The sequence below is a fragment of the Artemia sp. Qi Xiang Cuo genome, chromosome 3, assembly GCF_049724085.1.
Source record: "Artemia sp. Qi Xiang Cuo chromosome 3, ASM4972408v1, whole genome shotgun sequence".
In the NCBI taxonomy this organism is placed as follows: Eukaryota; Metazoa; Arthropoda; class Branchiopoda; order Anostraca; family Artemiidae; genus Artemia; species Artemia sp. Qi Xiang Cuo.
The window spans coordinates 13574033-13589246 of NC_142796.1; the positions used below are offsets into that span (position 1 = coordinate 13574033).

The window sequence follows — 15214 nt, forward strand, 5'->3', positions numbered from 1 at the left end:
ACATCCAACAGAGAGACGCAAGGCCCAGAAAGACACAAAAAGCCTAAAGAGACTCACACAGACCATAATGATTCAAACTGCATAAAGAGACATACAGACTAAAGACATACACTCAGACCTAAGAGAAATATGAAGGCCCAATAGACTAACACACAGATCTAAGAAAGACTCAAAGCCCAAAGAGACACACACAGCCCAAAGAGACACAAACATCCAAAAGAGAAAAAACACAGATCAAAAGGACTCAAACAGCTCAAAGAGACACACACACTGACCAAATAGACTAAAAAATCACACATATAAACAGAGCCCAAAGAGACAAGAGACGAACACATATAAAAGAGAGAAACAATGCACGAAGAGACACAAACAGCCAAAAGAGGCACACACAGACCATAAGGATTCAAACTGCCCAAAGATACATACAGCATTAAGAGACACACACATCCCACAGAGACACACACACATGCTAAATAGAAATACACACCTTTCTAAGAGACACTAAAAGCAAAACGATACACAACACACGCCCAAAGATACAACCAACTACAATCTATAACAAGGACGACAAAATATAGTAAAATCCATAAAACTTTACCCAAAGTGACCAAAGAGACACACATGGCCTAACAGTGCCCAAAATCGAACAAAGACCCATCCCAAGCAACAAAAACGCTACTACAGACACATACAGACCACAAGAGTACCACACCCCAAAACGCAACCACTAGCTACAAGTGGAACTTAATCCTCCTCGTGTCAACAAACACCCAAAAGAAAGACACCCAGATAACACTTACAAACACAGCCCAAAGAGACACACATAGCCCGAAGAAACACAAACAGCCCAAAGAGACAGAAGCCCAAAGAGATAAACACAGCCCAAAAAAGACTCAAACAGCCCAAAGAGACACAAACAGATCAAAAAGACTCAAACAGTCCACCGATACACACAGCCCAAATAGACTCACAAAGCCCAAAGAAACACACACAGCCCAAAGAGACACAAACAGCCCAAAGATACCCACACAGACCAAAAAGACTCAAACAGCCCAAAGAGACACACAAACAGACCAAAAAGACTCAATCAGCTCAAAGAGACACACAGCCCAAAGAGACACACACAGTCTCAAGAGACACAAACAGATCAAAGAGACACTGACAGGCCAAAGAGAAACACAACTCAAAGAGACAAACACAGACCTAAAAGACTCAAACAGCCCAAAGAGACATATACAGACCAAAGAGAGACGCAAAGCCCAAAACGACACAAACAGCCAAAAGAAGCACACACAGACCATAAAGATTCAAACTGTCCAAAGAGATACACAGCCTAAAGAGACACACACTGCCCAAAGTCCCCCCTTGTTCAACTGAATCCCTCCATGTAACTGAACCCCTGTATAACCGAAACCCTGTACAACTGAACCACCGTGCTACTGAACTCTCTTACTACTGAACCTTCGTGCAACTCAACCCAATTTAACTAAACCCCTCGGGGAACGTTAGATCCTATTTAAATTGACAATACTCTCCAAAACATCACTTGTGTATTATACAGTGCATAACCACTCCATCTCCTCCAATTCGCAAATCCCATTACCCCTTTTTTTTGCAAATGTTAATCAACCATTTCCGATTCGTCGTTAGGTATTTTTCAAATTTATAACAAATTACCTCAGTTAACAGCTCCTTTGGGGTTACGTTAGCTGTTAATCAGTTTAATCCTTTTTTTTTCTCCACTGATACAATCAATCACTAATTAATATCGTTCATTGTCTAAGTAAATTAAGTTATCTCCTGCCCTACAGAAATGAGGGAACAAACCAATTTTTTTTGTCTGCTTTTCAAAATGATTGTATTTGGAAATCTGTCATTTAACACTAAGAAGTAAATCGAGTAATCCCTTTCGCAATAACAATAGGCTTAGCAGCGATTAAATCTCATTGTCGGTGACAATTCAATCAGATCACAGTAACACGTTTCAGTCATTTCTCGTTAAATTGACAATACTCTCCAAAACATCACTTGTGTATTATACAGTACATAATCACGACATCTCCTCCAATTCGCAAATTCCATTACCTCTTTTTTGTAAATGTTAAACAAACATCTCCGATTGTAAAAGCATTAAAAAATATTCCAATCATTAATTACCCCTTTTTTTGATCTTGCCTCCTATCTATTCTGAGTTTCACCCGTGAAGCATTCTTAACCATCGCAATACCTTTACACAAATACATTTTCGCAAAAAATTCGCAAATCTCGTAAACTAAAGAAGTAATTACCCTTTTCAAAAACATTAGTCGTTCTATTAATGAAACCCATGAAACGAATAGCCAAGTTTTTTAAAAAAAAAACCTACTAATCAACTTACAGATGAATGACCACGGATTTAACCTAAAAAAAAAACCTGTATATCATGAACTAGAAATCTACGTCAGAAAAACTTGTCCTTAATAGGACCGGTACTAAATGACCCTGGTAACCCAATTACTTGAAAACCTACACACATATCCATGCCTTAGGCGTAGGTTTGCGTGTAGGTTTTCAATCTTATATGGCCTTACTACTCACAGCTATGTAAGCTCCTACTCCTTTCCAATCTAATCAAAACCTCCCTCTTTGCTTCCTCCCAGGAAGTTTCCATTTCTCTTAAATCTTTCCTTACAACACCCTCCCACCCGAACCGAGGATGACCTGCTTTCCGTTTAGCCCTAGAAGGTTGGCCAAAAGGGACAATCATTGGCAATATGTCATCCTTCATCCGCAGAACGTGCTCTAGCCATCTTAACCTTTCTCTCATCATAACCCTAGAAAGCGGGATTGAACCACACTTTTCATATAGCCTACTGTTTGAAATACAGTCATTCAGTCGGGTACCCAAAACAATCCGCAAGCAATTTCTCTGGAAAACATCTAGCACTTCTTCCTCTATGTTTTGGAGAGACCATGCTTCAGAACCATATTTAACCACTGTCACCACTGCTGCTTCCAATATTCTAATATTAGTTGGCAGACATATCTTTCTATTATTCTAAACTTTTTTCAGCTGAAAAAAAACCACTATCGGCCTCGGTTATTGTACTTTTAACATCGTCACCACACCAACCGTCTTTACTGATATAACTACCAAGGTAAGTGAAGCTGTACACTTGATCGATGTTTTCGTTACCCTGTGACTCGGACACAATTTAACCCTGACAGATTATCAGATAGGGGCATCAAAAAAGAATTCACCACAGAGCTGTCACACAGATTTGAAGTCTTACAATCCTCTGAAGAAATAGACGAAGAATGTATGAGGGAAAAAATCGAGTATAACTGCGAAACTAGTCCTTTGTTTAAAGAAAAGACCAAAAGACCAATGGGTGTCAGATGAAACGTGGGACTATATCTAAAAACGCAAGCTGGCAAAACTTCTTCTTCTTCCTAGCTGCAGTGCCAAGAATCACGTGTTCAGCAACCTGACATACCAATATTATGACAAGTTGGTGAAAAGAAGGGCTAAGAATGACAAACGTAATGACCTTGAGAAGAAAGCGGAACAAGCTGCAAGGAGAGGTGACTCGAAGACTGTTTAATGTTTAACCAATGAAATCATTGGGAAACGCCAGAATATGGAAGGTTCTGTACGAGGCCCGAATGGACGTCATGCAACAGATCTAGAAGATGTGAGCAAAGTCTGGACAGACCATTTTCAGACGATTCTAAACCGTCCTCCTCCTCTAGAACCACCAACGGTCCCTCATGTACCGCTACTAAACCTTCCAATCAACATATACCCTCCGGATACCACAGAGATTTGTATGGCGGCAGAGCAATTAAAAAATGGACAACCCCCAGGCAAAGACAAAATCTCAGCAGAAATGCTTAAAGCGACTGTCATTCCTTGCATGACCTTGTGGAGCAAATTCTTGAGGACAATTTCGGAGTTGGAAGAGGTGCCTAAAGATTGAACAAGGAGAATCCTGGTGAAACTTTTCAAAAAAGGAGATTCCACAAAGTGTGAAAACTGGCGTGGTATCTGCCTCCTTTCAATCCCAGGAAAGTTGTTCGCTCTCATAATCCTCAACAGAATAAAACCACATCTTGACAGACACCTACACGAGCAGCAACACGGCTTCCGTCCAAACCGCTTCTTTACTGACCTCATATTTGTCCTCAAAATGCTGCTGAAAAAAAAACAACAATGAGGTAAGACGAAAATTGTACCTTGTGTTCATTGATTTTGATAAGGCTTTTGACTCAGTAGATAGAACAAAAATTTGGAAAATACTTTTACATTACGGCATACCGAAAAAAATCATTAAACTTATCATCGCTTTCTACAAAGAAATAGAATGCTGTGTACAAACTGGACAAGGGAATACCAGATATTTTAAAATAATGACAGGAGTAAAGCGGAGATGTGTCCTTTCCCCTCGTACTGTTCATCCTTGTTGTTGACTACATCTTAAGTAATTGCGAGGGATTTGGGATTGATATTGGTGAGCCAGCCAGACCTGGAGATCTCGATTTTGCTGACGACATAAGCCTTCTTGAAACTTGCAAACTGAGACTGCATACCTTTATAAATAGTGTTAGATGCATCAGGACAATTTGGACTAAATATCAACACAAATAAAACAAAAAGCATGTCACTCACTGGATCTCCTCTTGATCCACTGATCCACTGTCCAAAGAGACATAAAGCCTAAAGAGATACACACAGCCCAAAGAGACACACACAGGCTAAAGAGACATACACACAGTTCGAAGAGACACGCAAAGCCCAAAGAAACACACACAGCCCAAAGAGACACAAACAGCCCAAAGAGACAAAACACAGATCAAAAAGACTCAAACAGCTCAAAGAGACACACAAACAGACCAAAAAGACTCAAACAGCTCAAAGAGACACACAGCCCAAAGAGACAAGAGACGCACACATCCAACAGAGAGACACAAAGCCCGAAGAGACACAAACAGCCAAAAGAGGCACACACAGACCATAAAGATTCAAACTGCCCAAAGAGACATACAGCCTAAAGAGACGCACACAGCCCAAAAACACACACACACAGGATAAAGAGACATACAAACAGTTCTAATAGACACACAAACCCAAAAGAGACACACACACACCCAAAATACACAAAAAACGCCCATAAAGACACATACATACCAAAAAGATTCAAATCCCTCCAAAGAGACACACATTGCCCAAAGAGACACACATGTCCTATAAGAGACACAAATAGCAAAAGGAAACACACACAGACCAAATAAAGCCAATACAGACACATACAGACAAAAAGATTCAAACGCCCCAAAAATCCACACATAGCCCAAAGAGACAAATACGACTCCTAAGAGACACAAACGGCCAAAAGAAAGACACACAGACCAAAATGACTCAAACAGCCCAAAGAGACACACATAGCCCAAGGAAACACAAACAACCCAAAGAGACAGAAGCCCAAAGAGACAAACACAGCCCAAAAAAGACTCAAACAGCCCAAAGAGACACAAATAGAACAAAACGACTCAAACAGTCCACATAGACACACAGCCCAAAGAGAATCACAAAGCCCAAAGACACACACACAGCCCGAAGAGACACAAACAGCCCAAAGATACCAACACAGACCAAAAAGACTCAAACAGCCCAAAGAGACACACAAACAGACCAAAAAGACTCAAACAGCTCAATGAGACACACAGCCCAAAGAGACACACACAGTCTCAAGAGACACAAACAGCTAAAAAAGACACAGACAGTCAAAAGATAAACACAACTCAAAGATAAAAACACAGACATAAAATACTCAAACAGCCAAAAGAGACACATACAGACCAAAGAGAGACGCAAAGCACAAAACGACACAAACAGCCAAAAGAGGCACACACAGACCATAAAGATTCAAACTGCCCAAAGAGACACACAGCCTAAAGAGACACATACTGCCCAAAGTACCCCCTTGTTCAACTGAATCCCTCCATGTAACTGAACCCCTGTATAACCGAAACCCTGTACAACTGAACCCCCGTGCTACTGAACTCTCTTACTACTGAACCTTCGTGCAACTCAACCCAATTTAACTAAACCCTTCGGGGAACGTTAGATCCTATTTAAATTGACAATACATTCTTAACCATCGCAATACCTTTACGCAAATACCTTTTCGCCAAAAATTCGCAAATCTCATAAACTAAAGAAGTAATTAACCTTTTCAAAAAACATTACTCGTTCTATTAATGAAACCCATGAAACGAGTAGCCAAGTTTTAAAAAAAACCCTACTAATCAACTTAAAGATGAATGACCACGGATTTAACCTAAAAAAAAAAACTTGTATATCATGAACTAGAAATCTACGTCAGAAAAACTTGTCCTTAATAGGACCGGTACTAAATGACCCTGGTAACCCAATTACTTGAAAACCTACACACATATCCATGCCTCAGGCGTAGGTTTGCGTGTAGGTTTTCAATCTTATATGGCCTTACTACTAACAGCTATGTAAGCTCCTACTCCTTTCCAATCTAATCAAAACCTCCCTCTTTGCTTCCTCCCAGGAAGTTTCCATTTCTCTTAAATCTTTCCTTACAACACCCTCCCACCCGAACCGAGGATGACCTGCTTTCCGTTTAGCCCTAGAAGGTTGGCCAAAAGGGACAATCATTGGCAATATGTCATCCTTCATCCGCAGAACGTGCTCTAGCCATCTTAACCTTTCTCTCATCATAACCCTAGAAAGCGGGATTGAACCACACTTTTCATATAGCCTACTGTTTGAAATACAGTCATTCAGTCGGGTACCCAAAACAATCCGCAAGCAATTTCTCTGGAAAACATCTAGCACTTCTTCCTCTATGTTTTGGAGAGACCATGCTTCAGAACCATATTTAACCACTGTCACCACTGCTGCTTCCAATATTCTAATATTAGTTGGCAGACATATCTTTCTATTATTCTAAACTTTTTTCAGCTGAAAAAAAACCACTAACGGCCTCGGTTATTGTACTTTTAACATCGTCACCACACCAACCGTCTTTACTGATAGAACTACCAAGGTAAGTGAAGCTGTACACTTGATCGATGTTTTCGTTACCCTGTGACTCGGACACAATTTAACCCTGACAGATTATCAGATAGGGGCATCAAAAAAGAATTCACCACAGAGCTGTCACACAGATTTGAAGTCTTACAATCCTCTGAAGAAATAGACGAAGAATGTATGAGGGAAAAAATCGAGTATAACTGCGAAACTAGTCCTTTGTTTAAAGAAAAGACCAAAAGACCAATGGGTGTCAGATGAAACGTGGGACTATATCTAAAAACGCAAGCTGGCAAAACTTCTTCTTCTTCCTAGCTGCAGTGCCAAGAATCACGTGTTCAGCAACCTGACATACCAATATTATGACAAGTTGGTGAAAAGAAGGGCTAAGAATGACAAACGTAATGACCTTGAGAAGAAAGCGGAACAAGCTGAAGAAGCTGCAAGGAGAGGTGACTCGAAGACTGTTTACCGTTTAACCAATGAAATCATTGGGAAACGCCAGAATATGGAAGGTTCTGTACGAGGCCCGAATGGACGTCATGCAAGAGATCCAGAAGATGTGAGCAAAGTTTGGGCAGACCATTTTCAGACGCTTCTAAACTGTCCTCCCCCTCTAGAACCACTAACGATTCCTGATATACCACTATTAAACCTTCAATCGACATAGACCCTCCGGATACCACAGAGATTTGTACGGCGGCAGAGCAATTAAAAAATGGACAACCCCCAGGCAAAGACAAAATCTCAGCAGAAATGCTTAAAGCGACTGTCATTCCTTGCATGACCTTGTGGAGCAAATTCTTGAGGACAATGTCGGAGTTGGAAGAGGTGCCTAAAGATTGAACAAGGAGAATCCTGGTGAAACTTTTCAAAAAAGGAGATGCCACAAAGTGTGAAAACTGGCGTGGTATCTGCCTCCTTTCAATCCCAGGAAAGTTGTTCGCTCTAATAATCCTCAACAGAATAAAACCACATCTTGACAGACACCTACACGAGCAGCAACACGGCTTCCGTCCAAACCGCTCCTTTACTGACATCATATTTGTCCTCAAAATGCTGCTGAAAAAAAAACAACAATTAGGTAAGACGAAAATCGTACCTTGTGTTCATTGATTTTGAGAAGGCTTTTGACTCAGTAGATAGAACAAAACTTTGGAAAATACTTTTACATTACGGCATACCGAAAAAAATCATTAAACTTATCATCGCTTTCTACAAAGAAATAGAATGCTGTGTACAAACTGGACAAGGGAATACCAGATATTTTAAAATAATGACAGGAGTAAAGCGGAGATGTGTCCTTTCCCCTCCTACTGTTCATCCTTGTTGTTGACTACATCTTAAGTAATTGCGAGGGATATGGGATTGATATTGGTGAGCCGGCCAGACTTGGAGATCTCGATTTTGCTGACGAAATAAGCCTTCTTGAAACTTGCAAACTGAGACTGCATACCTTTATAAATAGTGTTAGATGCATCAGGACAATTTGGACTAAATATCAACACAAATAAAACAAAAAGCATGTCACTCAGTGGATCTCCTCTTGATATTAAGTAGGTACCTGACCGAATAGAGCAGGTGGTTGAGTTCAGATACCTGGGCAATACAGTCAAAAGCACTGTCTCAAATGCAAGAGAAGGCCAACTTAGGTCGGGACAAGCACACGGGGCGTTAAACCATGTCAAACAGGTTTGGAAATCTCAAAAATACTCCTTGAGGCTAAAAATACGACTGTTCCAAAGCAATATTATGTCGGTAAGGCTTTACGGATCCGAGACCTGGCACCTCAATCAACAACAAGAGAAAAAAATACAATCATTTGAAAACACTTGCCTCAGAAGAATCCTAAATATAAACTGGACCCAGAGGATAAGAAATAGGTTCAGCTACCTTTAATAACAGACGTTATCCGTCAACGTAGGTGGCGTTATCTTGGGCATGTCATCAGGATGGGAACTAGCACTGAACTAGCAAAACCTCCGAACGTCCATTCATTTTGCTCATACTGTCATGTTGGATGCTTAAAACATCAGCATAATCTAAGTCCAGGAAAGTTTTACTTCTTCATTTTATTCTGAATTATCCCATTGTACTTGATGTGCTCCTTAAGACAAAGTCCATCAAAATATTCTATTTTTTTTTTTTTTTTTGATAGAGCATAACCCTGCTTAACTCCTGATTTAATACGAAGCCAGATACTAACCTCATTTCCTACCCTAACCGCAGCAGTGTCATTCTCGTACTTAGAACTAATCACTTTGATGTATTTTTCTGGTTTACCGTACAAGGATAAGACCTTCTTTAAAGCTCTTCCAACCCTGAGTTTATTTAAATAGTAGTGCTGAAACTACCAAAAAACGAAAAATATCTGCTTACACCCCTGTTAGAATCTTTTCATCTCGTATTCTTTTTATGCTTTCTTTCGAGGCAAATTTTATCTCCCAAAATTTACTTCAAAGACTGTTAATTTTCATATTTTGACAACAAAACCCTTTAGATTTCAATAAACTCAAGCTTTCTTTACTTTTTTAGAGCAGTAAGTCTTTTATTCTTCAGATTTTGAAAAGTAAGTCCCTCAAATTTTAAGAAACTCAAGTTTTTTCACAACTTTAGACTATTACTTTTAATGTTCTATTAGACTAATCTCCTATATAGAACATTAAGTGAGAATTTATTTGTAACAATGTCAGAGTTCCCAGTCTTTTAGTCGTTAGATTTTGACAACGAAACCCCTCATGTTTTGTACTTTAATTTTTTTCTAAAATTCGAAATTCCAAGACTTTTAGTCTTTATATTTTGACAACTCAACCATCAAATTTTAAGTAGTTCTGGCTGCTTCACAAATTCAGACTTGCAAGATGGTTAACCTCAGTCGCAGATCCAGGAGGGGTGAGAGGGTTGCCCCCCCCACCCCCCCCCCCCTAACGAAGTCTAAAGTAGTGTAATTTACTTAATTAACCCAATTTTGCTTTAATTAAACTTGCTCCTAACGCAAGTTTATCGGATCAACCTATTTTGCCCCCCCCCCCACAAAATCCTGGATCCGCCCCTGGTTAACCTTCAGATTTTGACAACGGAACATCTAAGATTTTAAACATCTAAACATTTACTACTTTTTACTTTTCAAATTTTTAGTTCTAAGTTGTAAGTTGTTTTGTTTCCATATATCGAAAGCTGAACCACCAAAATTGCAAGAAATTCGTGTTTTTCACAATTTCAGAGTTCTTAAACTTTTACACTTTGGATTTCGATAACAAAACCCCATTACATTTCAATAATTTCAAGTTTTTCACTTTTTCAGTTCGAAGACTTTTGAAATTCAGATTTAGACAACTGAACCCCTTACATTCCAAGAAACCCAAGTTTTTTTTACGATTTTCGAATACCAAGACTTTCAGTTCCCAGATTTGTACAAGTACGCTCTTCGAGCTTCAGGAATTTCTAGGTTTCTTACAATTTTAAAGTTTCAAGACTTTTAATGTTTAGTTTTTGCCAACGAAACCCCTCTGTTTTGAAGAATTTCAATTTATCAAAGTTTCTGTGTTCTATGGCTTTTAAGCATCAGATTTTAACAACTAAACCTTCAAATTTCAAAAATGTCTCCTCCCCCCCCCCCTCCTCTTTACTCACATGAATTATAAAAATATAAAATTTAAAAAATGTGAAATTTCATGCAGGTATATAAAAGAAACTGGATAGGGTGCGGCCTCGTAGGAGCTTTTTATGCAGTAAATAAGAAGTTTATTTTGCTTGACATCATAGGTTAAAGAGAAAATATTACATAATAAAATAAATTTAAATTCCAATTGCGTTTGCTGCGATTGTCTACCAATATCTGTTATTACGACTGAGAGACACTCGCGCACAAACAACTGAGAGAGAGAGAGAGAAATTTATTTCAAAAAGATCACTATCACAAGCCCACAAAGGGCCAAATTTGGACTTCAGAGTCGACAATATAAATAATTGCACTAAAACTGGCAAAAATGAAACAACAACAACGAAAAGGAAAAATCATAATGAACAATCATTTAACAGTCAATAATTAAAACTCTAAAAAGTCAATTAAAAAGTTAAAAAGATAAAAACTGATCAAACTAAACTTACACAAATACGAATCGGAAAAAGAATTATAACGGACATAAAAAAAAAGGGAATGGGGGGGGGGAATAAGCGAATATACACAGAAAAAAAAAGAGCGAGACATAAAGGCATATGAATTAAAAGGGACAATAAGAAAGTGTAAATAATCCAACTACAGTAAATCAATAAAAGAGTTAAAAAATAAAAACTGGTCAAGAAGGGGGGGAAGACAAAAAAAAAAAAAAAATAAGAAAAAAAAGAAACTATTGGGACATTTTATTCATTTTTCCTGTAATAAAGGGGACAAAAGTTCTTTCGTATCTCGAAGTAACGCAGTGAAGGGGGGACAAAACAGGGATGGGATCAGAAACAGCTCGAGGCGGCCGTAATCTGGATGGGGAGTGATGTTTGGGGAAAATACTTGCCGTCCGAGGGTTTGTTATGGCATTTTTTGCAAAACGGAGGCACAACTGGTGCCCTTCGACCTACCAGAACATTGTCTCGATTCGAGTCACGGAGCTCCCACCTTTACTCTTTCCGGCAGCTGCCAGTTCCCCTATCAACTATACCTATTACCCACCACCAGTACTAAGACCTGAACCACCTTGTCTGAAGAGAATAATGCCCAATGTGTTACTCTGTAACACCCGATCTAACAAAATGAATGAACTTAAAACCGTCCTGAGGCAAAATAACATAGCTATTGCTGCAATTACCGAATGTTGGAATATGACTAAACAAAATTGCTCAGTAGCTGGCTTCGCCAATTGATTTGTAACAAGAGAAGACAGGCATAAGCCGTAACGGTGGAGGCGTGGCTATTTTCTTACTACTGCTGTTTTGGTCTGTGGTTGCTTGGTTTTGCGGTGATTTGTTAGCAGTAGTGGAAGTAGCAGTATTAGTTTCAGTTAAAAAACTTACAATTTTGATATGTTGGACTTCGACGTACCTGGAGATAAAAACTGCATAGAAAGGGTATTTGGGACCACCAGTCATTAGCCTTGACCCTTAAAATGCTATTATAACCCAATGGACAATCAGTTCAGCTGTCCCCCTAGTATCTAAATCGACATGATGATAAGGATAAATATAAGAAAAAACTAATTATATGTGTAACATTGCTTTTTATAAAGTCGATGCATTTGTTTTAACTATAAAACATACATCATAAGGATAATATTTGTGGATAATCAGACATAAATCCTATACAAACAATCGAAACAGCATAGCCAATCCTCTCCTAGTCCTGAAAGATAATTACAAATCATGAAGCTTAATGAGAATGCCTTAAGAGGTCCTCATTTTCAAAGGGACGGTTGTCCAACTGGGAGAAGGAAATCTTGTTATACGTATAACTTCCACCTTTAATAAGTATTTGATAAGAATGACCTTGTTCCGCATTCAGATAATATTTCAGTAATAATGAAGATCGTACCCCTCTAAAGATGGAAATTAATATTAAATAGCTTCTGATGACTTTGCTAAGTCTTTTGACCTTGTTCGATAATACAAAGAATGTTGTGACATATACAAGATGCTTACAGTTTAAAGGATTACTTTAGGCTACTTTATAAATGAAAAACAATAATAGTAAAAGTTTTTTTCTAGGACATTTTTGAAACCTTTGCTCGATAATCCGGTAGATATTTATTAAAGAACATTTTCTCTGCAGTCACTACCAGCTTATTGATGTATAATATGGTTTCATGTCCCAAATATTTCTAGTAAATTTTTCTCTTTTTTACGTAAGCCAAAGTGTTCGGAATCAACTAGAGCAATTTTTAATTTCTTACTAAATATATATGACATATATTAATATATGATATTTGATATTATAATGTATGACATATTATTAAACAAATCATGAAATAGAATCTTATTTTAATAAAACCCAGAGTGCCTCCTGCGAGCCTTTAAAAATAAAAATTCCTTGGCCCTATATCCAATCATCATTGGTTGTATCTGCCGAGGAATGGAATATAGGCCTAATAGAAAAAACTGCTGCGGAATAACAGCACTTTCTTGAATGAACTATTTAAAAGCTTTTACTGTTACTCTACTGATTTTTTTGTTGTCATATGCTATCAAAATTTTATTTTATTACAAAGTAAATTCAAACTTCAGACATAGGTTTACCATACTCTTTATTCGACTACCTAAGAAACTGAGAATAATAAATAAAGAATAAAATAAAACATAAGATAGGATCTACGTAAATCGGATCCTTACAATGCTATAACAATACCTCAGCCATATGTACAATATATTACATCTTGTTTATGAGCCTCTCCTAATTTTAACAAAGCAACAAGAATACATATATGTCTGTTCATGACGTGTTTTGTTTCGATTTAATTTTTTGTTTTAATTTTATTGATGCCTCGCTTTTCCTGAATTTTTTTTAGTACATCCGTAAGTTTAAAACTTGTTAATAAAATCTTCAGCAATAAAGCTGTGGGGTTCAATCCCAAGGCATGCCTCTCTTTTTCCAAGAGATATTTCTGTACCAAAAATAAATTTTCCTGACGTAACAATAATCAGAAACCTAAAATGGAAGGCTCGTGTGTTTAATATTTCACTATTTTTCTTAAATTTCTAGTTAAGCCAGGGAGCTATTAATTTGCTTTAATTTATAACCTTTCCAATGTTAGTGTATTTTGCGTGTGCATTTTGCTAGTAATTTTCTAATATTTTCACTATTTCACTGAGATTCAGTATTTCTGTCTTAAAAGGCATAAGAATAAAATAAATATAGATTTTCTATTGGACATTTTTTGGATTCCAAAAATAAATATCATAGAAAGAGAAAAACATACTTTTTAACTTATATTATACTCGTCCGTCAATCAAAGAGGTTTGTTGGACATATATTCCCGCTATTAGCCATCCCATTCTTGAAACTCATGGTATGAAAATGAAAGAAATGAGAGAATCTGAGGATGATGCCTCGATTGAGGGATAATATATCCACCCTGACCTTAATAGTAATAATAATGGTAATAATATAACAATATGTAATAGTAACAATAATAACGGTAGACGCGAAGGCACACAGCTCGGTCCAATTTTTTAAAGGAGGACATTTCAAGAACCGAGTATTTGAGGAAGAGCTTCGTCCGACGTTGCACTTCTATCTGGAACAAGCTTCCTGGGGATGTTATTCCTGAAAATCCCTCTGTTGACTCATTCAAAAGAATGATTAACTGACGTTTAAACCTTGAAATTTCCTAATGAAGTAATTGAATAACGGCATATCAGATACCTTTAAGTACCTTGCACCGTGAATATAGAAAAAAAAACATACAAACAGTAAATAGTAACAGAATGCATAGACAACAAACACAGTAGGTAACTTCAAATTTTCACGGGAGTCAAAACCAAAAGCGTCCTGGAAACTATTTGCACTACTACTAATAAAAACTCATTATTGCACCAAACCTTCTGAGACCAAAACAGCGGCGCAGACTCCTCCTCCATATTAATCTATTTAACGCTTTCCTCTTTACAGCCTTCCAAGAAGTTTCAATTTTCTTTGAATCTTTCCTTACAAAGTTCTCCCAACCAATTTCATGACTACTTACTTTTACTTTGGTCCTAGTTGGTTGGTCAAAAGGGATAGTACTTGGCATTCAGTAATCCATCATTCACAGAACATGTCCTAGCCATTCAGCCATTCTCTTATTATCATAGGCAACGCAATAGCGCTGCCAAAGTAAAGAGCGATGTGGGCGCAATGTATTTTGTTGGCCTGGTTTTCTTAGACCAGGGCACTTCGTATCGGAAGAGTTGTCGTAGAAGCTTCAAAAAGGGCTCATTTCATTGAAAATTGAAAGGGCTAGTGCCCCTTGTAATAGTCAAAAGTAACTGGAGCTTAACAACCCCCCAACGCCCATCAATTTCCAAAACACATCTAATCAAAATTTTGATATAGCCATTTTGTTTAGCGTACTTTAGAAGTCTGTAAATTATGTCTTTCAGAAACTTTTACAACTATTTTTGATCCTGACACAAACAGTATTTTTTAATTTAATTTTATAGCTTCTGAAGTTGAACTGAAAAATAAAACTTAATTTTATTCCCAAAAAG

At 37.8% G+C, this 15214-nt stretch overlaps 2 protein-coding genes across 2 annotated transcripts in view; both read left to right on the forward strand.

Annotated features, from left to right (window-relative positions):
• The window catches only part of LOC148953785 (uncharacterized), an 85723-nt gene extending 82139 nt beyond the window's left edge, over positions 1-3584 (forward strand). Inside the window, exon 5 of the mRNA XM_089085898.1 lies at positions 3437-3584. Coding sequence (XP_088942024.1) covers positions 3437-3584 — 148 coding nt within the window. The remainder of the gene's footprint in view (positions 1-3436) is intronic.
• A 608-nt stretch (positions 3585-4192) lies between these two features.
• The window catches only part of LOC148953787 (glycine receptor subunit alpha-2-like), a 48621-nt gene continuing 37599 nt past the window's right edge, over positions 4193-15214 (forward strand). The window contains exons 1-3 of the mRNA XM_089085899.1: positions 4193-4197; positions 7358-7604; positions 9578-9611. Of these exons, the coding sequence (XP_088942025.1) occupies positions 4193-4197; positions 7358-7604; positions 9578-9611 (286 nt within the window). The remainder of the gene's footprint in view (positions 4198-7357; positions 7605-9577; positions 9612-15214) is intronic.